This window comes from Eucalyptus grandis, chromosome 1, assembly GCF_016545825.1.
Source record: "Eucalyptus grandis isolate ANBG69807.140 chromosome 1, ASM1654582v1, whole genome shotgun sequence".
In the NCBI taxonomy this organism is placed as follows: Eukaryota; Viridiplantae; Streptophyta; class Magnoliopsida; order Myrtales; family Myrtaceae; genus Eucalyptus; species Eucalyptus grandis.
Window position 1 is genome coordinate 52,702,800 of NC_052612.1, and position 24,156 is coordinate 52,726,955.

Below are 24,156 nucleotides of genomic sequence, written 5' to 3' on the forward strand. Positions count from 1 at the left end.
GAGCACCGGATCCAATTCAATTATTAGTGAATTAGCGCTAGTTCAATTTCAAGCTATATCCTAGAAGAGCATATCTAATTTTCGGTTCTAGAAGGTTGGAGCCAGTTGACCGACTTCATTCGCAATTCTGAGCTGGGAACCATCGATCGGGAAAGATACCACCAATTCCAAGTTTCAATTGGCCTGTAATAAATTTTTGATCAAATTAAAAAAAGACATTTATTTTAGAAAAAATCTCAATTATTTTATGTCAAACTAGACTCTCTTTGTTCTTTTATAGTCCGGTTTTTAGTTCTCTTTTATTAGGTAGGCTTGGTTTGGCCATTTTAGTGGTATAATTATCTTAAGTTGCAATTCTTCAAAATCGGATCTCCAAGGTCGGTTCTTAATTCCGAATCAAACAATGCCCCTCCTAATTAGAGGGCAATGGAAAATCATGAACCAAATTGCGCGTTAAGGTTAAGAAATCAAAAGGAAAATCTTGGCAATATAATGTTGAGGAGTATTATTCCTTTCCTAATGCAAGAGCATCCAACGTAACTCCATCGACCAACTCAGAACCATCGATGTTTATCCAAACCAAGAAAGAAATTAAGCATTATGTATTTTGATGGATCATTTTGAATGAATAATGTCAATTACTTATTGATATTTTGTGGTATGTCGATAACTATCAATGAGAGGCCATTTTAGACGTCTTGCATGACTAATTGATGAAGTTTTAGGAGGATTATTTTCTGGTCAAAGGAGGAGCACGAATTTTGGAAGGCTAAAGGTTCAAGAATGCGGAAGGAACTAGAAAAATCCCAAAAGAAAAAATTTCCATTCTGGAATCACTTGCCCCATCACGCATCATTTCCTAGTCAAGCTCTTATCAATCTGTTTAGTCTACAAATCTCTTTAGCCTTGGCATCAAAGTAAAGGAACAGAAGCTCACCTTTGAAATAACATACTTGTACAAGCTTTTTTAATTTGTTTCAATGTCCGGAGCGACATGTGATGAAGCGACAAACTAATGACACCCTCCAAACCAGATGGAAAGAAGCATATGGATGAGCTGTTTCAAGGGACATGTCCAGGTCCAGGTGGGCAGCATTAGAGTTTCTATGCTACTAGCTGACTCTTTAAAACTCTGCCTCTTTAATCAATCACCAAAAAAAGAAAACCAAAAGAAAAGAAAAAAAGAAGTTTATGTCTGAAGGATTCAAATCGAGGCTACCTTGAGAAGCACAGCTATGAAAATGTGGTAATAATCAAGAGACACACGCCAATTCCTAGGTCTTGTGTCCGCTCATATTTATCTCTTCCAAAATGACTACATCATTCCCAAGTTCCACCCAGCGCCTACAGCAAGAGCAACGCTCAAGATGGGTACCTTATAGAAGCTCTCCTTTGACACTTGGCTCCCACTTTTTCTTAATTTCTTGCTGCTCATTGGCGAATGTCCAAATCAAGGTTTCCTCGCAAAAGCTCCATGGCATTGTTGGGGTGATAAATAGGGGCAAAAGCACACATCCATTCGTAGAAATTGTATTGAGAAGTAATCTAAGTGGAACTCGCAACGCGTTTATTTGTGTCAAGGATCCTTGATGCATGAACACTCAAATCCTTCAAACCATTTTATAACTCAGACAAAAGAATGGGGAAAATAATAGTTTAGAAGCACAAGTCGTAGAAATTGAATTGAGAAGTAATCCATATGGAACTTGCAACGCTTCTGTTTGTGTCAAGGGTCCTGGGTGCATGAACAACTCAAATCCCTCCAACCATTTGATAACTCAGACACAAAACCTACGAGCATCGCCGATTCGGCGAAATCTGGAGCTTATAGGAAGTTGAGGCATAATGAATCATAGTTAAAGCAGCTGCTGCATGGTAGCTGGGCTTTTTGTTTCTCCTTCTGTCCGAGAGGGTTCTGCGTTCAGTGTTTTTCTTTAGTGAACATGTCGATCTTGTGTTTTGCACCCCAGAAAATGACATTGGCAGACAAGTTTTACCAAGCCAAACGAAACAATATAGGAACCGGTTAAGAGTAAGGGCGACATATGTCCATTAGGAAAAAAACAAAGTCTTCCCACATTCTTAAAAAGCAAGAGGAAAATTCCAAGGGCAAACTGTACCAATTCCTAGAAACAAAACATATAAAAGATGACATCAAATTTCGCAAATTTGCATTTGAAGAGAGAGAGAGAGAGAGCATTAGCACAACACAACACGGCCAACCAACATGCACAGCCCCCAAGAAAACACAAGGAGCATTTAGTGGACAGCCTGACCAGCAGTTTGAATTAACAAGGTAATGAAACAGTGTTTTCAGACCCCCAAAAAAATCTACTTTGGCTCTTTTTTACTGCTTCATCTTCCTGTTAATTTCTGGCTTTTTGTTGGAAGGGAAGCAAAAATGGAAAAAACACTTCTGGGTTCGCTTTGTCCAGAAATGGGGTTTTTCCAAGAGATAGGTGAAGAAGAAGAAGAAGCACAAAGTAGGCACTAACAAAGAAGAAGAACTGAGAGAGAGAGAGAGAGAGAGAGAGACCAACTTGAGCATTTTGCAGAGCCTTTCATATGAATTCACAAATAGCTAACAAAGAAGAAAAGCAACAAAGATGAGAGCAAATTGGAAGCAGAGAAATACAAGATTGAGCCGTCCCGCCAATATCACCACCACCACCACCACCACCACCACCACCGTTAGAGGCTAAACAAGCAGGAGAACAGTGATAAGCAAGTGACAAGAATTGAACCTCGCAAAAGAGCCCAAATCTGCCACACCTCACATAAGCAAAAAGAGCAATGCCATTCTTCAGCTCGCCACCCAACACCACCACCGCCACCACCGCCAGATGCACTCCCCACGCTCCACCGCCGTCGCCGCCGCCTTCGCCGTCGCTTCCACAGTCGCAGCAGCAGCAGCAGCATGTGTTCACCCATCAATTGAGGCGAAAGGTGGAATTTTTAAGCAGCGTTACCCCCAGAAAACAAGATAGAACAGAGGCGGGTGGGGTGCTTGCGTGCCTGTCAGAAAGAGCACAAATCATGGAAGAGGAAAACATGGGTTTTTCCGTTCTCGCAACGTTTCCTTCCCTTCTCTCAAGAATTCCTCGTTTCCTGGGAGTACCAAGTCGTGTCTTCTTGTCCTGTCCTGAAAAGAAATGGAGAAAAGGGCTGTTGGGAAATGATAAGAGAGGGAGGGAGGGAGGGAGGGGAGGTTGTGTGCTGCGCTGGGTTACAAGAAGCCGAGGACGTGAGATTGCCTTGGCTTCGTGCGTGCACGGGAAGAGACCATTTCTGCAACTGTACTCTCCCCCTTCTTCTCACACCATAATGATGAGGCTTAAAAGTGACCTGAGCGAGAGTGAAAACGAAATGGGTCTTGTGTGTTTTTCCTGAGGGAAGAGGGAGGGGGGGGGTGTGTTTTCCTTTGATATGGATTGTGATTTGATGTTTGGCTTTAAGCTCGGGCGATTTCTGCTTGCCCCAGGAGGCCCAGGATTAGCTAGATTTGCGCAAGCAACCTCTGCTGCTGTCCTGTTTCCCTTGCCTGCCCTCAAACGTTCTCCTGAATTACATCCGTGTCCCTCCCCCTCTCTATTTCCCCCCCTCCTGAAGAAAGAGAAACAGCAGTTTCAACAGAGAAACATCACCACCACCGAAGAGAAAAGCGACGTCCATGTCCTAAAACATATCGGTCAGTCAAAACGGGGTTCAGCTCTTTCTGAGGCTACTGTGAATATTTAAGTTTGAAAATGGGGGAGAGAGAGAGAGAGAGAGAGAGATGGAGACTGAGAGTTGCGACTAAACAGGGGCGCCACAGTCGAGGACCATCGAGACGGACACCCGAGAACCAAAAGGACCCCGACTAGACATTGAGTCCCCCTCCCCTTTTCCCACGGCCTAACATTCGGTTTTGATTGGTTCTAGGCCTTCTTCCACTGCACACTCGTTCATGTCCAGGTCTATTCCTATTCTATGTTTGTTTGCCCCCCCACCTCCTCCTCCTTGTGAACTCGAACCGCTGTTTTGCACTATCGCACGTATAGCTTCGCGCACTTCACTTCGTCAATCACGACCCCCGACTTTCGAAAAAGGATGAGAAAAGAGGGAAAGCTAACCGCAAGCAAGCAAAAAGGTGGAACTCCAAGTGGTCTCCCTCTCTCCCTGTTCCTTTCCTTTGTGAGAACCCCAAAAGGCCTTTGGAATTATCTCTATTCATATGCAATTACTATTCGGCAGAACATCGTAGGCTAGGGCATGGAAAATAATTCGCTTGTGAATCGCTTATTATCAACGTCGATGACATGCTTTTTCTAATTGAATCGACTACATTATTTGAATCTAATACATTAAAATTGACTATGATATCATTTAATCACGGTGATCGAGAACACTTTTGAAAAGTGATCGTGATATCATTTTCCACGCCATTGATGTATGATTAGTTAAGATTAAACCAATTTGACCTTATGGTTAAGTGCAAGGAATGTGACCATAAGTAGGTAAGGTTACAACTACAAGCATGAGTTAATGAAGGTGGTGGGGTCTATGGTCATTGCAAAATCCAGGCACGAGTTAATGAAGGTAGAAGAGAGGGAAACGTACTCCCGGATTTTTCGTCTCCATGTTCAAAGGGAAGCGTCTTCCCCTATCTCACAATGCGTGAGAATGAGCATTAGATGGGCTGTGCAGTTTCCTTCGAGGGTCCTGCAGCTTCCTTGCTTCCATGAGTGACCAAATTCTGCTCCTCACCCATTCCATTCTGTCAATATTTGGGCAAGTTAGTGCATTTCTGTACTAGTGCATTTCTGTACTCTTTTCCCCCCTTTCTTCTTTTTACTCAGCTGGCCTAAGGGACTAAGGGAGATTTTTTTTATTGGGGGGGGACCCTAGTTCTACTAAGGGAAGATACACTTGAATTCGTGTTGAGCAATGCCTTGAATGCAAATATTTCGTAAAATTGACACGGTATATGAATTTGTGAGGGATAAAGTGAAGAAATCACTTTTAGGGAGCAAAGTGATGCTCGAGGAATTAAAGTGTTGATTATCTTTTCAAAAAGCAAGAGTCTGGGAGCCCAGGGTATGATTACCAGCTTGCATGTGGCTAAGTTGCATTGAGAGGGAGATTTCACATTTATAAGATCAATGATGCAAACGACAGAAACGGATGAAATGCAAAGCTTGGATTAAACATGAAGTTAGCTATAATTATTATGAAACCTTTCTTAATATTTTCCCTCACGTGTAAACAGTCACGCATGTGAAAAACATGATATTGACATAATCGCTTGAAAACAAAAAGAAAGGTTTTGAGATAGAAAACTAATTGAAAAACATGAACAATTGATGAGATAAAGATGATTGTAAGTGAGATGACTCGATTATGTGACATGTTATCATTTCAATAACGATTATCCCAATGAAAAGTAAGAAAAGAAAACGCGCAATAAAAAATGGGAGAAATTCTCCAAGATTATTACTATTAGCATCATCATTAGATCCTGCAGATCATCATCTCTCCTAGCTGGGGGAAGAATCGAAAATTTTATGCATTTCTCCAAATTTTAAAGCTTAATTTAGGTTCAACTTATTTAAGTTTGACCATATGATAAGAGAAAATAAGAAGAGAGAGAACAAGAGAAACGATGGAGAAGCTGAATAGGATAGGATCGGAGAAGATATCAATCGTTATCGACTGAGATCTCCAGTCCATTTATAGAAACTTTTGATGGGGGATACTGGGCATTCATGCACATCCCTAGAACAGAAAAAGTTCAAAGGAGTCAACGTACGAAAATTCAAACCCAACACCCTCCTGCGCGCCGCGCCTTTTCAGGTTTAACTCTTCCTCAACACATGAACATCCAAGCTCAGACGCAGAAAACACGCACTGTAGTGAGAGAGAGAGAGAGAGAGAGAGAGAGAGAGAGAGAGAACCTGTTGCAGTGATTATATGTACTTGGAATCTCGCTTGTTTCACTGTTAAAGAAAGAACTTCGAGCCCTCAGGAGCTGCGAAGCGTTACGGAGGCTCTTCCTAGGGTTTGAACATTCATGTGAGTGAGAGAGAGAGAGAGTAGTTTTAAACTACATGTCCTATCCAATCACCATTTTATATCACGATAAGCATAGTCAGATTCACAGCATTGGACATCGATTTTCTTTTTTTGCTTTACTTATCACGGAACCAAATCTCGAGTACAATAATCGAGAAGCGTGTGCGCCAAATTTCCAGTGTCCATCCATACTTTTGATATTTAGCTTTTCATTTGATTCCAAAATGCAAAGACGTCGTTCTTTGCAAGTTATTAGATTTTGAAAAAGTATAGGTCAAGATGATCGAGACAATGGTATAAATGTCATAGATATATATACTACATAGATGGATATCTCTAACGGTGTTATAATACAATAACAATCACATAAGTCAATGTCTTTAAGTGTTAGAATTAGCACAAATTAAAACTAACATCTTGATAATACGATTTGATTAAATTATTTCATTTCAATCTTTAGATTTGATTTGAGTTGAACAAGTAGTTTAATCTATATCAATGTAATTCAAGTTGGCCCTTATGTAGGTCTCTGAGTAGCCATTTGTTTAAATTTGTTTACTTTTCATGATTTTCCTCCAATACTTTATGGGCTACCCTAGGGCGCGGTTTATTTCAACGGGACCTACGATTTAGTAAAAAGAGAAAAAAACAAAAATCAAGGGATCTACATGGTTATAATAATGATAATGATGGAAGATTTCATCTTATTTGAACGCCTGGAAGATAAAAGCGAAGTGAAGAAAAAAATAAAAGGATAAGGGTTAAAAAAAAAAAAAAGATAGAGAGATGATTTAATCATGACGAGACCACGTTGGTGTGAAAAGTTGGGGTCGCAAATGTTGACCCTTCTTCTCCCTTCTTCTTTTCTCTTTTACTTTTTTTGTACTTTTGGCCCCCCACTCTTTTTATCAAAATGTCAAAGATAGACCCCTTCTCTTTTTCTCTCTACCGCCAAAAGCTCTTACAAGAATTTCGATAGAAAAAGTGCATCGGTGCCCTACGAGTGAGTGTGGTGCACATGAGAGAACCTGCATTGAGCCACGCCCAATGGTTTAAAGGACGACCCAACCATTTGCCCCACCCATTATATTATAAACTTTATCACTACATATATGTATATATATAGAAAGAGAGATATATAATATGTATACTGAAGTTGTCTTGTAGTGACACGTGGAATAAAGCTATGCCATGTCCACCACCATCACAAGTAGGGTTTGCATTGGACCCTATTGTCAAGTTTGATAGAAATGTTGTTGGCACTACACACATCATTGTAAGTAATGATGCCCCATACTTTGTGAATTGAATATGGAAAGGGGAAAGGGGAAAAGTGTTAATCATGCATTTGATCCTGATTAGTGAGTGGTTAATGATAATGAGTCGTTAAGTTGCATAATTGCAAGAGAACCGCAAAGGGAAAAAAGCAAGCGACAATGACGCTCGATAGACGTAGAACTTAATAATGTTGTTGTTTGACATTTGGAAAATCATCGATTAGTATTAGTAAATGATGCGTTTGTTTTGTTGAAAACTTCATGATAATGACAAATATTTTTCACAAAAATCATTTTTAAAGAGAATGGATAGTTTTCATTTATTTGGTAGTTTAGGGAAAGTGATTTTCTTCTTACTAGACAAGGAGGTTGTTTTCTCCAAATCTCAATTTATTGTTTTTAGTTGATAAAAAAAAGGGCTTCCTTACATCACTTAGTTTTCGTCATCTAAACATTGGAAGTTGAAAAATAATTTCTAAAAAATGATTTTTTTCTTTCAAACAGACAGGCCTTAATTTTGTTCGTTAACACTGTTTATTGAGACATTTACATGGTTTAATTTCCTTTTAATTGATGTCATTTTTATGCCCTCTCTGGGCCTAGCATTATATAGTAGCCTTAATAGGTGAATCATGAATGTGAAGGCAGTCCTTATATGGGCCTAATAGTTCAGCCCACAAAATTTATATATCTGTATTCACTCTTTAAGCCTCGTTAGAAGCAGACCGGGCATAGGGACCATAATGCCAGTATATGGTCAGGTATAACCCCCTAATTATGTTTAAAATGTTTTAAAATAGATTTGCTCAGTTTATTTCGTAAAAAATGAATAATTTGAAAATATTTTCCTAAAAAAGATCACTTGTATTGCTTGGAATAATTAGTTAATGAAAAATGTTTTCATTATCAATAACCATTTGTTTAAATATTTTCATAAAAGATGAAAATATTTCATTTTTGTAAGTAATACAGGTGACCGTTTTTATATTTTCCAAATCATTCATTTTTTGCAAAATAAACACACCCTAAATTGGACAAGTATTAACACCCTATGCATGTGACGCCAATTGAGATGATTAATTGAGATTTTTTTTTTTTTTACGCATGTTAGGGGTGTCAAAAAGCAAACTAAAAAAACCCGAAATGACCCGAAAATTCTGGGTCTTTTCGTTTCAGGTCGGGGTTAGGTTACAACCACCAATTTCCAAAGCCCAATTGTATAAATCAATCAAGGTCTCCAATGTTACCCGAACTGAACTAACAAAAAAAGAAGGTTGTTTTCCCAATTATCCAAGTTGAAAGGACTTGAATTTTTCGGGCTGCTTTGAGTTTCGGCTCAGTATCGACACCCCACGTCAATTATCATTTTTTTCTTTGTCTTTTTTCCTGTTCGATGCTTATATCAAATTATTTTCAAATATTAATACATGAGTTGTTGTTAGGATTATCGCCAAAATCAGCGCAAAACGTTCATGTACTTCACTCATCAAACGTTTTCTCTTGAAAAAAATCGAAAAATGGAAATAAAAATCGTTTTCGTTTTCATTTCCTATTAAAACAAAAAAAAAAAGAAGAAGGAAAAAAACACTAAAATTGAGGCGTCATAATAATAGCTACAGTATATATGTAGCATGAGCTAAATCTGGTCTAAATTCATTGAGAGTCCATTCAACCCTCTCTTTTTCCATTCTTCCGGAACCAAAAAATGTGTATCATGACGCACTTGGCTTCCACGAGACAAAAGGGTTTGTCTTCGAAACCTACAATTCTCCTTTAAACGCCTCGAATCAAAGCACACGAATCCACGACCACCTTATATTCTCATCTCATTTCGTGAGTTTCGCCTAAACATGGGGCCCCAAGATACGTCGGCCGAATTAGAATCCTTTCGTCATCGCCTGCGAATTTCAGGCCACCCAGAATCTGCCAAAACAAGTGGTGGAGCACTCTCCATTTCTCTTTCTCTTTCTCTTCTCTCCACCCCCCCATTATCTCTGTCTTGCCAAAGATGTCAAACGTCGTTAGGCGGAAAACCAAGCTTGGAATCGACTTCGTCCAACGTGGGAATGAAAGTTAGGAGACCCTGTCTCTTCCACATTACGTTGGGAAGCCCTAGGCGTAGACGGCTACCTCGTAGAAAATTCTTCCCATAGAAAAATGTGGTCTGCCAAGGAAGGCTTTGACCGACTTTATTGTGTTCCTGATCAGTTTCACGTCCGTGCCTTTCAACTCTGCTGTTGAGTCAGTCTAGTTCTAGTCAAACCCCGTATGCCTTCACCGGATCCGAAAGGGCTTCGGGAACCCTAGGGAACTTTCCAACTTGATGGCCGCCGTCGCCCAGCTTGTGATCTCACACCGACCCCGCGTGTGAGGCTTATGCATGCACAGCCGATGGCTGCGAAGAACTCGATTCGAATGGATGCCGATTCAAACAAGAATATATCCGATATGGATGTTTTGTCTAATGGGTAATCTAGGGTTTGTATTAACCCAAGAATATATCCGATATGGATGTGTTGTTTGATGGGTAGTCTAGGGTTTGTATTAACCCTAAGATTTCCGATAATGAAATAGAAGAAGTAAGCATGCAAATTCCGATCCTCCACTCCCTACAGTATTCCTCTCGATGCCTAAATAAATTTCGACCATTGAGTCATTAGATTTGGTGGTCTTATCGTTGGCTGTGATTTGTTGAGGCACCAATAGAGCGTGGTGCGGCTATTCAATTGGTCAACACAACTTTCTATGTTTTGGTTTTTTTGTCCCTCCTTTTACACGGGCTGTGATTCAAGATGCAAAATCCTAATCCAAGTGAATTTGAACGCCTGTAGTCTACACGCTTTGGTTAGACAAATGAAAGATGGATACTGCGACCTTCGGAAGTACGAAAGTTCGAGTCTCTTCCCTACGTGAAAGTTCAAAACTTGCATGAGGCCATGCAAGGCGCAGCCCAAGTAAAATTCAAGCTGGAAAGAAGTTTGAGTACATGAAAAAAAAAAAAAAAAAAAAAATCAGATGCACCGCTTAAGAAGAAAGACATTTAAATGCCCATATTGGAAATCACTTAAAAAACATTAACATCCTAAGAAAATAGGGTTTTTAATGAGAAAAATTGTCTAAAAAGTCATAAGCCTATTGTGTGAAGGCTAATTCAATCTTAAATCTCTCAATGCCAATTTAGTCCTAAAATTTTTAATGATTTGTCAATTCAATCATAAAATTTTCAACAATTCGTCAAATTAGTCCTTTTAGCTAAGTATCAAAATTAAACGTTTATGACTAAATTAACAAATGATCAAAAGGCTTAGGATTACGTTAGCACGATTAATATGTTTAAAACTGAATTGATTGTCATATGGGAGGTTCATGACTATTTGGACAATTATTCTATTTTTAATGTTATTGCGATTGGAGAATCTCATTCGTGAATTGTTTTCACAGTTGCGCTTATTGGAATATCTATCCAAATTAAAGCGAAAAGTGCAAATATTCATTTCTCATGCTCAATTCTTATTCATCGATTTCATTCAACTCTATACACGGCTCATCATTCATTTTCAGGCTAACGTCAATAGACAATCGCAAGGAGGTGCCCAGTGGGGCGGCTGCCGTCACAGATTCGAACAAGTCACATCTTCTCTCATACAGACATAATTTTTTCAAGTAAATGTGCAAAGCATCGGAAAAATATGGGAATTATTCTTCCATAAAGAAGATCACAGAACCTTTGCCTTCTCATTTACTCGTGACAGGCGAGGTAAAAAAGAGGTGAATAAGCTGCCATGCAATTGGATGAGAGAATCGACTTTACGAGAAACTTGGAAGTGCATGATTCTGAATCGCAGTACCATGCATCTAGCAGAAATTATGGCACTTGTGGGCTTGCATAGTCTTTGTAACTTAGTCATAAATTTTTTGATAATTTATCAATTTAATCTTAAATTTTTTTATAATTTGCCAATTTGATCATAAACTTTTGATAATTTATTAATTTAGTCATTCCAGCCACATATCCAAATAAGAGGTTTAGGACTAAATCGGAAAATCATCAAAATGTTTAGAATTAAATTAATACAAAGAAAGGTTTAGGACTAAATTAATAAATTGTCAAAATATTTAAGATTAAATTGATATAATTAAAATGTTTAAGATTGAATTAGTTACTGTACAATAAATTTATAAATTTTTTGGATAATTATCTCATTTTTAGGTGCTAATGCGATTGGAGAATCTCATTCGCGAATTGCTTTCATAGATGCACTTATTAGAATATCTACCCGAAACAAAGCGAAATGTTCAAATATTCATTTCTAACGCTCAATTCTTATTTATCGATTTCATTCAACTTTACACGCAGCTCTTCATTAATTTTCAGGCGAGAGGCAATGGACAATCGAAAGGAGGCACCCAACTGGGGAGCTGCCGTCATCACAGATTCGAACGATTCACATCTTCTTCCGCACAGACACAACTTTTCCAGAAAAAAAGCAGCAGATGATGGATGCGAGAAGCATCGGGTATACAGATATGGAAACTATTCCTCCAGAAAGAACATCAGAACCTCTGCCCGCTCCAATAATCGTGACGATTCAGGTTAAAAAAAGAGGGGTGAATAAGCAGCCATGCAATTGGATGAGAGAATCGACTTTTACGTGAAACTTGGAAGTGCATGATTCTGAATCGCAGCACCGTGCATAAAGCCGCAATTCGGGCACTATAAGGCTTGCCTAGTTATTAAAGATAAGTTAGGTCAACATCCCACAACCCCAATACCAAGAATGCGATACCTTAGATCCTACATATGTCGCTTGGTTGCGCTCCACTGTGTTTCCAATTTGCATCTACGCGTCACCCCATAGACCTTTGATGGGTTCTAGAATCAAGAATATAGATGCGTCACCGATGAAAAATTATAAAATAGCAACGACTTCTTGAGGTTTTCGTCTAGATTCGATCCCGCGAGACTCTAAAGTTGCAAAGGATTGATCGTATTCCTTGCGGGGAGTACTTTGCAAGGGATTGATCGTATTCCTCGTGGGTAGTACTTTTTCAACATTCTCCACTTGATTATTTCTTTATTCTAATTGTGGCTCCTTTGCGTTAAAGAAATTTCCTACCTGAATATCGACATAATGTTTTAGATCTGTATAAATTTGCCACAATAATTTTTTTTTTTAAAGAAGATAAAATAGGTCAAGATATCATGGTAACTATTTTACTATGCGAGCTTGTCAAAATCAATAAATACGAGACTATAAATACGTAAATGTCAAGCTTTCTTTATGCTCATATGCTTATTTATCGTTTTCTACTACAATTCATACGATAGTCTATACAAAGCGCGATTTCCGTCTTAAAGTATGTTAATCTTTGGAGAGGAGAACATGTGATTATTCCATAACCGACAAATCTGGTATCTTTCTTTTGGAGATAAAACACAATGCTAACACACCTTTTTTTTTATCGGATATATATATAACAAGGTACAAGTGCATAAAAAGAAGGGACATCCAACGTTGTAGTGGGAAATGCATTCATTTTCCGGCCACTAGTACTGGCCAGGAAGTACTCACGTAGTGCGTATATTTCATAAAAGATTATCGTGCTTGCGAATAAAATTATTCAATTCCAATTAGCTCCACGCTACAACGAATAATGCTTTCAAAGACATCTCTCTGTCACTCCTTATCATTTATCTATTCCTTAAATTTTTAGAAAATGAAAAAAATCATTTAACAACAGCTACTGATTCTGAAAGTAATAGGCAGCGTCAAAAAACATCTGCCACTAATATTTGCTTTTAGAGACAAATCTTTTGTTTCTATTTTGTTGTCATAAGTAACTTATAACCATCTTTGGCGAAAATTGTCGAAAATATCCTAAGTGACTAATTTAATTATAAATCTTTCAATTATATCAACTTACTCTTAAACCTTTTAATGCTTTACCAATTTAATCATTTTGACTAATTTTAATCAAAAATCAACAGCGTGAACATTAGTCGTCCTATGTGGTATGGCTAGCACATAGACAATTCTTACATTTTTTTTTTAATTTTTTGATTTTTCTAATTTTCCTTTTCTTTTCTTTTTTCTTTATTATTGCTGCAAGCCACCGGCCTAGACCTGCCGGCCCTTAAAAGAAAAAGAAAAAAGAGAAAAGGAAAAAGAAAAGGATTCAAAAAACTTAGAGGAAATAAAGAAATGCCGACCAATGTATGTTGATTAAAATTAGGAGGAAATAAAATGGACAATCAATGAACATCAAACACCAAATCGACATCAATTCAATCTCATATTAATAGGAGCACAATTAGATCACTCAAAATATTCTTAGATTATAGATGGTGACATCAACATACTCAGATGAATCATACTAAGTTGCAAACTTACGTGTATATTAAGCACCGTGCACCGTAAATTTGACCACGATTAATTTTGTTATAAACATTTTAGTTTTATCAATCTAATCATAAACATTTTTACAATTTGTCAATATAATCATTCCGGTCAATATCAACTGAAAATCAATAACCCAAACACCGGTCATTCCATGTGGTATGACCGATATTGACATAAACAATTTTTACAATTTTTTTAATATTGTGATTTTTTTAATTCAAATTTTTATTTTCTTTATTTTTTTATTTTATTTTTATCTTTACTATTAAGGGCTGGTGAGGTGCTATGGGCCACTAGGTGAAACTCGGCAACCCCTTTCGGCCCTCAAAAAGTATTTAAAAAAAAAAAGACAAAAGAAGAGAATATTTTTAAAAAAAAAATTATGAGAAAATGATGAAATGTGCACCTATGTATGTTGGTTAAAATTAGGAGGAAATCAAATGAACAATCAAGAAATATCAAACACCGAACATGACTATACTTCAATCCCATATTAATAGGTATATAGTCAAATCATTCAAAATATTCTTAGATTATATATGGAGACATCTTCTACATACTCAGATGAATCATCCTAAGTTGCAAATTTATGTATATATTAAGTGTAGTGTAACACTTCTTACTTGCAATTTGACAAAAACGATGAAACACGGAATGTATATATAATGAAAAAACATAAAATTTGTACACATGGAAAATGATGGATTGAGGAGATACGCCAAGCCAATACGCCGACGATAACTAGTGAAGGCAGGATCGTAAATTTCATAATCCCACATAAATTATAAAACGAATAGGTTTAGAGACTACCGTGGAGATGTTTAATAATCACTGATGTTGTTATCCTTTTCTTCTTGACACCGACAAATTACACGTGAGAAATGCCATTCACGGGGAGGAGCTTTCCTGTAATAATAATAATAATAATAAAATCAAATATTGCTTTCATCTGTGCTATATTATAAAGATTTTTTTTTTTGTCCTTTCCCTCTCAAAATAGTCTCACTGATTTGTTTTATAATATTCCCGTCGGTAGACAAATGGGTAGATTCCTAATCCTAATTTTCCCTCGCTTGCTTCGATTTTAATTCTATTTTACCTCTGTTTTTGCTTTCTAAGCAGACTTGCCAAATGAATTCTCAAAATATTTTTCTCTTCTCCACGCATACGCGTACAGCTTGTTTGTACTACTACAATAATTTCTTTTCGTTTCGCCAAGACAATTACTTCCGAATATTGATTTTATAGAAATCTTCTAGATGTCAATTCCTTGCGTGAAAATAATGCGTTGCTTGGTTCGTTATGCTAAGTTTTTCGAAGGATATAATAAGGAGAGATCTCAAAAATGCAATAAACATGCATGTCGAATCTTACGTCTTTTCCAAACCTTTTTGGGAGAAATTGATGCCGTCCTGAGAAAACACACGCGTTGGAGGGGGTGTTCAACAGTTGATTTGCCGTGTTGCCTTGGAAAATCACTAACGAAGGCCATTAAATTATATATATCGATTAGATCACGTAAGATTCCATTAGTGCCAATCACCCATTCCCAAGACCGACGAGCTGTTTTGGTCCCCACGCGTACGTGGTCCTTGCGACGGTCCAGAACGATCATATAATTTATTAATATTCTCGACCGGCAAGGTCCAACATGCTAGCTTCCATGCGTGGCGGGGAAGAAACAAATTTGAAGATGTCTCGTTGACAATGGCTTGTATTCTCTAGGGTTTCACATTGTTAGAAAATAATAAAGAGGTCCGGTTAATTAGGAAATTCAAGATGCTCTCTAAGGATCTTGTCATCGATCCACTCATATGACTAGTTATGAGAAATTTTGCTTTGTAATTGGTTGGATTGAATTGTGTTCAACTCAAAGTTTTGCGTGTTGAATGGTACTCTAAGTGATGATTGAAAAAGGACATATGTACTTCCAATAGTGAATATATCAAATTTTGGAGTTTGTCAAGTTACATCCGCTGAATCATATACATTAGCAAATAGATAGTGAACTTGGTTATTCATTCTGAATGGTACGCTTAGCTAATTCTATAAGATTATACGAATAAACAGTCATTTTCTTATATCCGCAGCATGAATATGTCATTCGAGCTGTGCCAACAAACAAGACGCAAAACTCTCAACTATGTCATTCTGGCACAAACAAGACGCAAAACTCTTAACTATGTCATTCACTCCTACGCCAAGCACATAAAAAACGTTGTTCAGACCAAAATAACATCAAAATACATCATTTGCATCGTTCGACCCATAATCAGTGATCCTGCCAAGAAGCGAAAATGACGGGCAGACAACACCACTATCCCCAAAAAATCATTGTTGTCGATCTAAAGCAAGCGGTGTTGTCTCTTCCTCATCCAGATGGGACGGCAGTAGTGCACACATTAGTCCCCCTATCGGTTCAATTATGGCTCTCGAACAGATATTTTCCTGTGCTTCCAGCTTGGACACTTCCTCTACTATCTTATTGTTCAGTCCCTTAAGTCGTGTCCAGATATTGTCCACACCTTTCCAGCTGCGTTGGGAGAGCGTGGATTATTTCCCTCATATTCTTTTTCAATCCTCTTTTTCCATGACTTCCTTCTCATCGATCAATTGACAAATCATTCTCAGAACTTTAAGTACCGTCTGCGCTCGCACGGGATGTGACAAGCTTCATTCTTGGAGCTGTCAGGCGATGTGCCGTTTATGGTGCTACTCCCATTGAATCCACTGTAAACCCTAGTAAACCATCTAAGTTGAAGGTATTTCGGTTTTGCTTGCTCAAATTGTTCCAAAAAACCTAACCTAAGGTTACACAGTTTGCCCCAGAAATCATGTCGTTATTTGCAATATTGATTCTAGAGATGTGCAAGCCATGTTAGGTTCATTTATTTAGCATTGTCCATGCATGTTGCCATATCAATTTTTTAAAGGCAATTCTAAATGAAAATCTAATGGAAAATATTTTTGGATCGCCGGTACCAGTTTGAGTATTGATGTCGCATGGAGAAAAATTAAAATTTTTAGCGGGATAACCTTTGTTTCAAGCAAATAGAATTCGCCACAAACTGAATTGGCACTTTTTACACCTAAAAAGAAAGAGATGTCTTTGAACAAAGGAAACAAAGGAATTCACTGTGCCCACGTTTTCTTTTGGTCAGAAAAGGGCCAAAAGGTCAAACCGTGTGCCTCCACTCGCCAGGCTGCGGCTTTCCTACCGTGTCGCCTTCTTACATAATGTAGATTCCCTTTTCCTTCTCAAAACACGTAGTTCATACCCAAAAAATTTATTAATTTCAAGATCCCAGCTCATGGAAGTTTCCATATCCGCAGCAGCATCTGATGTCCACGATCTACCGTCTCCTTCGTCCCTCTATAAAGGCCACCTCTCCTTCTCCGTTTCTCTGCACATCGAGTTCACACACGTACACACAAACACAGACGCACACTTCGGACATTCTTATTGCAAGACTCAGACACACCCAGATAGTCCCAGACAGGCTTCTTGGCTTGAAAATGAAGGCCATGACAGAGAAAAGGTACGCCCTCTTGCTCGCGGCAAGAGACTCGGACTACGTGAAGAAAGTCTACGGCGGGTACTTCAACGTGTTCGTGGCGGCCTTCGGCGAGGACGGCGAGAGGTGGGACCTGTACAGGGTCGTGGATGGGGAGTTCCCGGACAGGGACGAGCTCCACAAGTACGACGGGTTCGTCATCAGCGGGAGCCCTTTCGACGCCTACGGCAACGACTACTGGATCCTCAAGCTCTGCCTCCTCTTGCAAACTCTCGACGCCATGGACAAGAAGATGCTGGGGGTTTGCTTCGGCCACCAGGTAGACACGTGCGATGAATATTGAGCTAGAACCCGTTAGTCCCGATTGAGTCTTGATTGTGTTGAAGCCGAATATTCATGGCTAATCATCTGTTTAGTTGCTGAATTGGGCTTTTCTTGAAATGTGTGTTTGCTGCAGGTGTTGTGCAGAGCATTGGGGGGCAAGGTTAGGAAAGCGTACACAGGGTGGGACATTGGGCTGAGGAAGGTGAAGATTGTGAAGGACTTGTTCCCATGTGGGTATCTGAATGAGATGGACGATATCCCACCAGCTCTGTCCATTATTGAGTGCCATCAAGATGAGGTCTGGGAGGTCCCAACTGGTGCTGAAGTCATTGCATTCTCCGAGAAAACCGGCGTCGAGATGTTCGCGGTCGGTGACCGCATTCTCGGTATTCAGGGCCACCCCGAGTACACCAAAGACATTCTCTTCAATCTCATCGACCGCCTTCTGAACAACGACTGCATCGAGGTACTAACGAACACCCTTTTTCCTTCATCTCGATGCATTAGCGACGAATTCCATGCTTTGCTCACTAGCCCGGTGTTGCCGTGACTTTTGCAGAAAGGATTCGCTGAAGATGCCAAGTTTGCGTTAGAGATGGCCGAACCAGATCGGAAATGCTGGGAAAGGATCTGCAGAAACTTTCTCAAGGGAAGATAGAAGGATTGCTTACGTTCTTGTTCTTTTTTTTTTTTTTTTTGGTTCGATTTTCGTTTCCTTTTATGACTCCATTACTGACCAAAAATGGTTAGAAGAAACAATGTACGATCCTCAGTTCGTATGGTAAATATATGTACGTATACTAACGACCGTCTTTTACATCCTTGCCCGAACAAATGTCAACTATTGACACAACTTATTGTTTGTGTCTACATTCAAATGTTCATCCCTAAAAGTAATTCCCCATGGCTACAGTCGGCCATTTATTTATGATCTAAAGTATGTCGACTTCGTAAATTACTCCGTTCTTTATTTTAAAGAAAATAAAGATTTCCACTTTGCGCACATTGGCAAATGAACACGACGGAATCTTTATGGCCGTATTATGGAAGTGATTCATGTATATCATCCTTTTTAGCATCCCACGTGATTTGTTGGATTGATTTAATATGTTTTTCTCTGGTCCAAACTTGCAATTCTGATTCTGAGATGATATGAGCAAATCATTATGCCTTCACGTGGATGTATGGATATGAATATATTAAATCTGAAAAAAGCTAACCCTGGAATCCTATTCCTAAAAATAACGGGAGGAATTTGATAGAAGAGTGTAGGTTGGAAAGCAAAGGGCATTATGCCTTCTGCATCATTTTTCTTATGAGGCTTTTCTATGCAAATATGGAAGGCTCAATCACAAGAACCTGCTGTTCAAGATCAATTAAATTGAAAGACTCAATCCAACTACACGTCTCAAACACAATCTACAGATTTCACACTATATATATTTATCATACAGTACGGAAAATGATTCAGCATTGTCTATGAAGCTAAAGATTTATTTTGTCTGTCTTGTGAGCTGAAAGGAGCCAGAGGACAGTGATCAACTCTCCACCTCGCCGAAGTTGGTCGGCATGGTGTGACAATCGACAATTCATGGCAGCGGAGAGGAGCATCTCCACCCAGAAACTGTATATTACCTCCCATTTGTCTTCCCTGTTCCTCAACCACCCAAAAAGTCTTTTTGAATAGGATATCACGTCCCATTGCGATGTTCCTGCTGCATCACGATCTCGTGTCAAGCTTGATGAAGCAGTACGTTGTTCAGTAGTCAAAATGCTCCGGGCTAAATCCTCTACTGTTTTTATTGAAGTTTTTCTTTTCAGGATCGACTTGATCTCAGAGCAAGCATGTGCAAAGACGATATCCCCTGTGATGACCGATAACATGTAAGGATGAATAGCTAGAAGGTACATCATATAATTGGAAATCAATTTGCTTCCATTGCGAAAATTGGACGAGCCTCGGCTGCACTGGTAGCATAAATTTGTTGCGATGTGCCACACCACAATGCACTTATCAAACCCCCCATCCACACTCCATTTGAGTTCTTGTGCTCGAGTAAATCTTCGGAAAGTCCACTCTGCTCTTTTGCTAAACCGATGCGAGGCTCCTACTTCTTCAAACCTTAGCAGTTGCGAGGCTCCTACTTCCTCAAACCTTTGCAGTTCTTCCATCAATTTCATCTTGTCGTCTGTGGTGAAGCAGACGGGCCCCATTCCCGCTCTATTAAGAAACCAAGTCCTTTTGATGTATTCTCGAAGGCCGAAACACTTCAAGAAACTGATGTACCTCGTCCAGTCATCTTGAAGACAGTAGCTAAGCAGATTGAATTGATCCACCTTGTTCGACCAACGTCTCCACCTATCCGCAGATCTAAGTGCTAGGCTTCGTAAGAAATGCAGCACGAGTGGCCATTTATGACGTTCAGCCATCTTTACAATCGCCCAATCAGAATAGGGTAATAGTAGGATCTGATACATTTCTATAAGAAAAGTGACCACAAGAACAGCAAAGGTGTAGTTGGTATATGCGGATACATCTTGAGGCAGACTCCTTGCTAAAATTCTGAATGCACCTAGCGTAACGAATAGCCCAAAGAAACTCACGAACCTAACGAATAAACCCAGCTTTGTGTAAATTATCGGTGCCTTGGTATAGAGTGCGTCATACATGAAGCCAAGCTCCATCTCCGTTACCCTAAATGCATCTAATGAGCAATCTTTGATCGAGAGCAGGGGCTGAGATATAAATTCAGGACGATAGATCCAGTTTTCCTGGTGCGGTTTCAAGCAATGGAAGCGATAATAAACCTTGACAAGCAAATCGAGACCGTGGATTTCCTCGGGCAAGTCTCTCAAGGAATGAGGAATGCTCACCGGTTTGCTTTCTTTCCCGATAATGCCGATGTTCCAGCCAAGAGCAGATTTGAGAGTCCATACTCCTTCCCCGTACTTGACCATGCCGGCCACAAACATTGGGATGTACAAGAATGCAAGGCTGGAGTAACTCAAGCATCTGATGAGAACTCCAGAGACAACAGCCACAACAACGAACATATTCAGAACCCGTCTCCAACCCAGTCGGTTGTCCTCCATCGAGTAGGCCGTCATATTGTCCGGATACCCGAGCTGTAGCAGAAGCAACGGGCCCAACAATGCCTTGAGTTCGGTCGTTGGCTCGGGTTGAGTAGGATCCCTGACTCGGAGTCCAGTGAGCTTGCCGAGAGAGTAAGGCACAACTTCTGTGGCAAACAAGTATGTGACCCAGAGAATCATTCTCATCAATATGCCCCACCGTCCGGTTAAATGCCTCCGGCGGTTCCCGAAGAGGAGGACCGCTTGGAAGGAAATGCTTCCGATCACGAGCATTTGGATCCCCCATTCATCCCATAAGTCCATCAGATCCTCCCACGCCACTAATTCCAGCGTTGCAATCCATTCGAAAAAAGCCATTATATCCCCAGATTGTCCTAGAAATGAGGAAACACAGCAGTTCTTTCTTGAGATCTATTACCTAATCAAGATCATCACTCCTTTGTATCGCCAGATTCAAATCGGTATCATTAGGAGTTGTTCTCAAAAATTAGCAAATTCTCTTATATGCCTGCAATCGCTTTGCGCTCACTTGGCAAAAACTTTGCCTCACATGATAACTATGCTGAGTTTTTTTACAGCAACCGGCAAATTATTGTAGTTGGTCAATACGAATTAAATGAGTCAATTTGGATCAAACCCACTTGGATCCACCAAAAACTGACCCGGACTACTAGCTACTAGAACACATCTCATATCATTTCTCCCAATGTTAGAAATTTGTTTTAATTTAGTAGATGAGATCTTGCACTAAAAGATCTATAGACCCGTCATGATTCGCGACATTAAGAGGGACAATAAGGAAATGTACCAACTGCCAACAATGAAAGAACAAGTTCATCTACAAACTCTATGTCAATTGCACATAGAAAAAATTACAGGAGATGCTACTACCATTTGTGTACAATTTTTTTTAATTATTGTCTCCCATGATTCGACCATAGGTTTGAGCATTCTCAGATGTACAAATCTAACCTTTTTTTTTTTTTTGTGGTTAATTTCTGCTTGGCTGAAATCTTTCATCTATATCATAAATTTACTCATGAATTTCTCCAAATCTCCATAATTCCGTCATTTCATGTTTTAATTATTCTTTCCAATTTTTGTATTTACTTCTTTTCCTTGTTAGATTGACGTCGCCATGGAAAAGGCCCATAGTAACCAGACAAAAAAGAAAACCATCTCACAAAAATTATATTCACCTTTTGGATTGTCATTCATACGTGTCTAAGACTTTGAGGCATAAAGTTATAAGAAAGGGAAAATGAAATAAATAGTTCATGAATTTTGGCCTAATATACAATGTGGTTCTTGAACTTTTAATTTGTTCAATATGATCTCTAAATTTTAACTTAATGCGCAATGCCATTCATGAACTTTCAATTTATTCAATATGGTCCATAAATTTTTTATGTATGTTCAATTTAGTCCTTGAACTATATATTGTCCCTGAACTTGAATTAATTGAACGATAATATTGTAAATTTTTTAAATAGTTCAAGGACTAATTTGAGCACGTCCTAAAAATTTAGAGACAATATTAAACAAATCAAAATTTCAAAAACAACATTGCACATCGTGGTAAAATTCAAGGACCACATTGCATATTGAGCCAAAGTTAATAAACTAGTTGTGTCACTATCCTATAAGAAATAACAAAAAAGAAAGGGTCCCGAAGTATATTTGTTAATCTTCTTTGTATTTAAATGGACCAAACCCATCAAGACCGATTAGATTACACTTTAATCTTTTAAAACCCATTTTGACCTGACTTTTAAATATTTTAAACAACTCAGACACAATGTAGTTCTAAAAACACGATTAACAAAATGGGTTTGCGGCTCATTTTGACATCTCTAGTCCAGCTAAGTCTGAGCCTCATGAAAAGAGTACCAAGCAAGAATCACAACTCTTAGATAATCAAGGAAAATAACGTAAGGTAATCAATTAACAAGAAGGGGAAAATAATCAGAGCTGAAACCCGAGAACATCATCTGGGTTGGCTCGACTCCAATGATTGGAGCTTATAACTCTAACAAATCCTCTTCTCAATGCTCACGACTCCAAAAATGTATGGAGGAACATGTAAGATCAAATGTCGTTCATAGTCCCCAACGACATTGTGGCTTATTCGTAGAGAGTAAAGATAAGACTACGGTCAGGAAGCTTTTTGCATTCTTTCCTCTTCTGGAATGCAATCCAAATCGGTTGTTCTTCCACGTGATTCATAAAAAGGATAACACGGTTAACGTCCGGATGAGACAAAGTGATGGAATAATACTTGACTTGATCTTGGAGTTTGGTACAAACTTTTTTTTGATGGTGTTTGTAACTAGGCTTGCTAATATATGACGCAACACAATGACATCACTCGAGCAACTCAATGCTGATTCAACATTCTATCATATTTTGAATGAAATGTGATAAAATCACTTGTGGAATTATAGCACATCGAATAGAAAGCAAATTACAGCGACCAAAATTGACCAATATCTAAAAGTTTGTAGATTTTTTTTTTTTGTCGGATCCTACTCTAATCCTATTCTAACACTCATTCTCAGACTTTAACCCTTGCCTCCTTGCAGGGCGTGGGAGTCGAAACCCACTCTTGAAATGAAATCGTCCATACCCCAATCCCCCTGAAAATGTGGGAATTTGAACCCCTAACCGCCCATTCTAAGTTAGAAGTTTGTAGATTGAACGTGTAATTTTTGCTCATAAACTTGGACGTGTAGGCTGTGTTTATTGCTCCCAAAAATAATTAAAGACCTTTGTTTTTCTTCTTCTTCTTTTTTTCGAAAGAAAGATACCATTCATATATCAAAATAATACTCGAGAAGTACATAGAAGGCTTTAAGCCTAGCAAATCTCAAATAACTACAGAACAAATCAAAAGCTAAAAAGTAAATAACAAAGCACACTTTGCAGCTAAAAGTGCACTCTCATCCCTCGAGAACAGATCTGTAAACAATCGGTAGCCGATTACTAGATTCAGTGATGAGCACATTTTGAAATCTCCTACTCCATTTGCAATGGCTTGCGGTTCACATCTAGGCTCAACGTCTTCATCACCATCGCCGTAAAGAGACACCAATGTCAAAATGTTGAAAGGACACACACCAAATACCAGTAAGGAGTTGCTAGATCTATATTTAGATATAGTTCGAAAGAATCAAACTCTCGAAACTTGACCTAAATCTAAATTAGGATGGGAGAACGGCCTAATCCTGAAGAGATTGTGGAGCGAGCAACGTCATGAACATCCTCCTTGGTGGCTGTCGACTGGATGGATAGCCAAATTGATCTCCACGTTCACCCAATATCAGCTGCAGAAATTTATTCACACACAAACTCCCAAAATAGATTGGGAGAGAAAAGAAAGACAGAAAGCTTCAAAAGAGGGAAGAAGGGGAACACAGAAGTTCGAAAGACAGAAAATGAAAGCATACAGCCCCACATGTTCCGGTTTTAATCACAATGATAAACCGGTACGTCTCA

General features: G+C 38.9%; 2 protein-coding genes and 1 long non-coding RNA gene across 4 annotated transcripts; 1 reads left to right on the top strand and 2 right to left on the bottom strand.

Annotated features, from left to right (window-relative positions):
* Window positions 1–2,531: 2,531 nt before the first annotated feature.
* LOC120290869 lies at window positions 2,532–6,063 on the bottom strand. Of its 2 annotated transcripts, XR_005548555.1 has the most exons (3): window positions 5,934–6,063; window positions 4,600–4,756; window positions 2,532–3,142 (listed from the first exon to the last, which is right to left on the bottom strand). It is a non-coding gene; the product is annotated as an uncharacterized LOC120290869 (long non-coding RNA). The 2 variants fall into 2 exon arrangements; XR_005548556.1 differs by lacking the exon at window positions 4,600–4,756.
* Window positions 6,064–17,009: 10,946 nt separating this feature from the next.
* LOC104436013 (gamma-glutamyl peptidase 5) lies at window positions 17,010–18,465 on the top strand. Its single transcript, XM_010048747.3, has 3 exons — window positions 17,010–17,563; window positions 17,702–18,034; window positions 18,128–18,465. Exons 1-3 carry the CDS (start codon window positions 17,072–17,074, stop codon window positions 18,224–18,226), a joined length of 924 nt encoding a protein of 307 aa, XP_010047049.2. The 5' UTR covers window positions 17,010–17,071; the 3' UTR covers window positions 18,227–18,465.
* A 588-nt stretch (window positions 18,466–19,053) lies between these two features.
* LOC120287596 lies at window positions 19,054–21,018 on the bottom strand. The gene has a single exon (XM_039300502.1). The coding sequence runs from the start codon at window positions 21,016–21,018 to the stop codon at window positions 19,054–19,056; it is 1,965 nt and encodes a 654-aa protein (XP_039156436.1).
* Window positions 21,019–24,156: the final 3,138 nt, after the last annotated feature.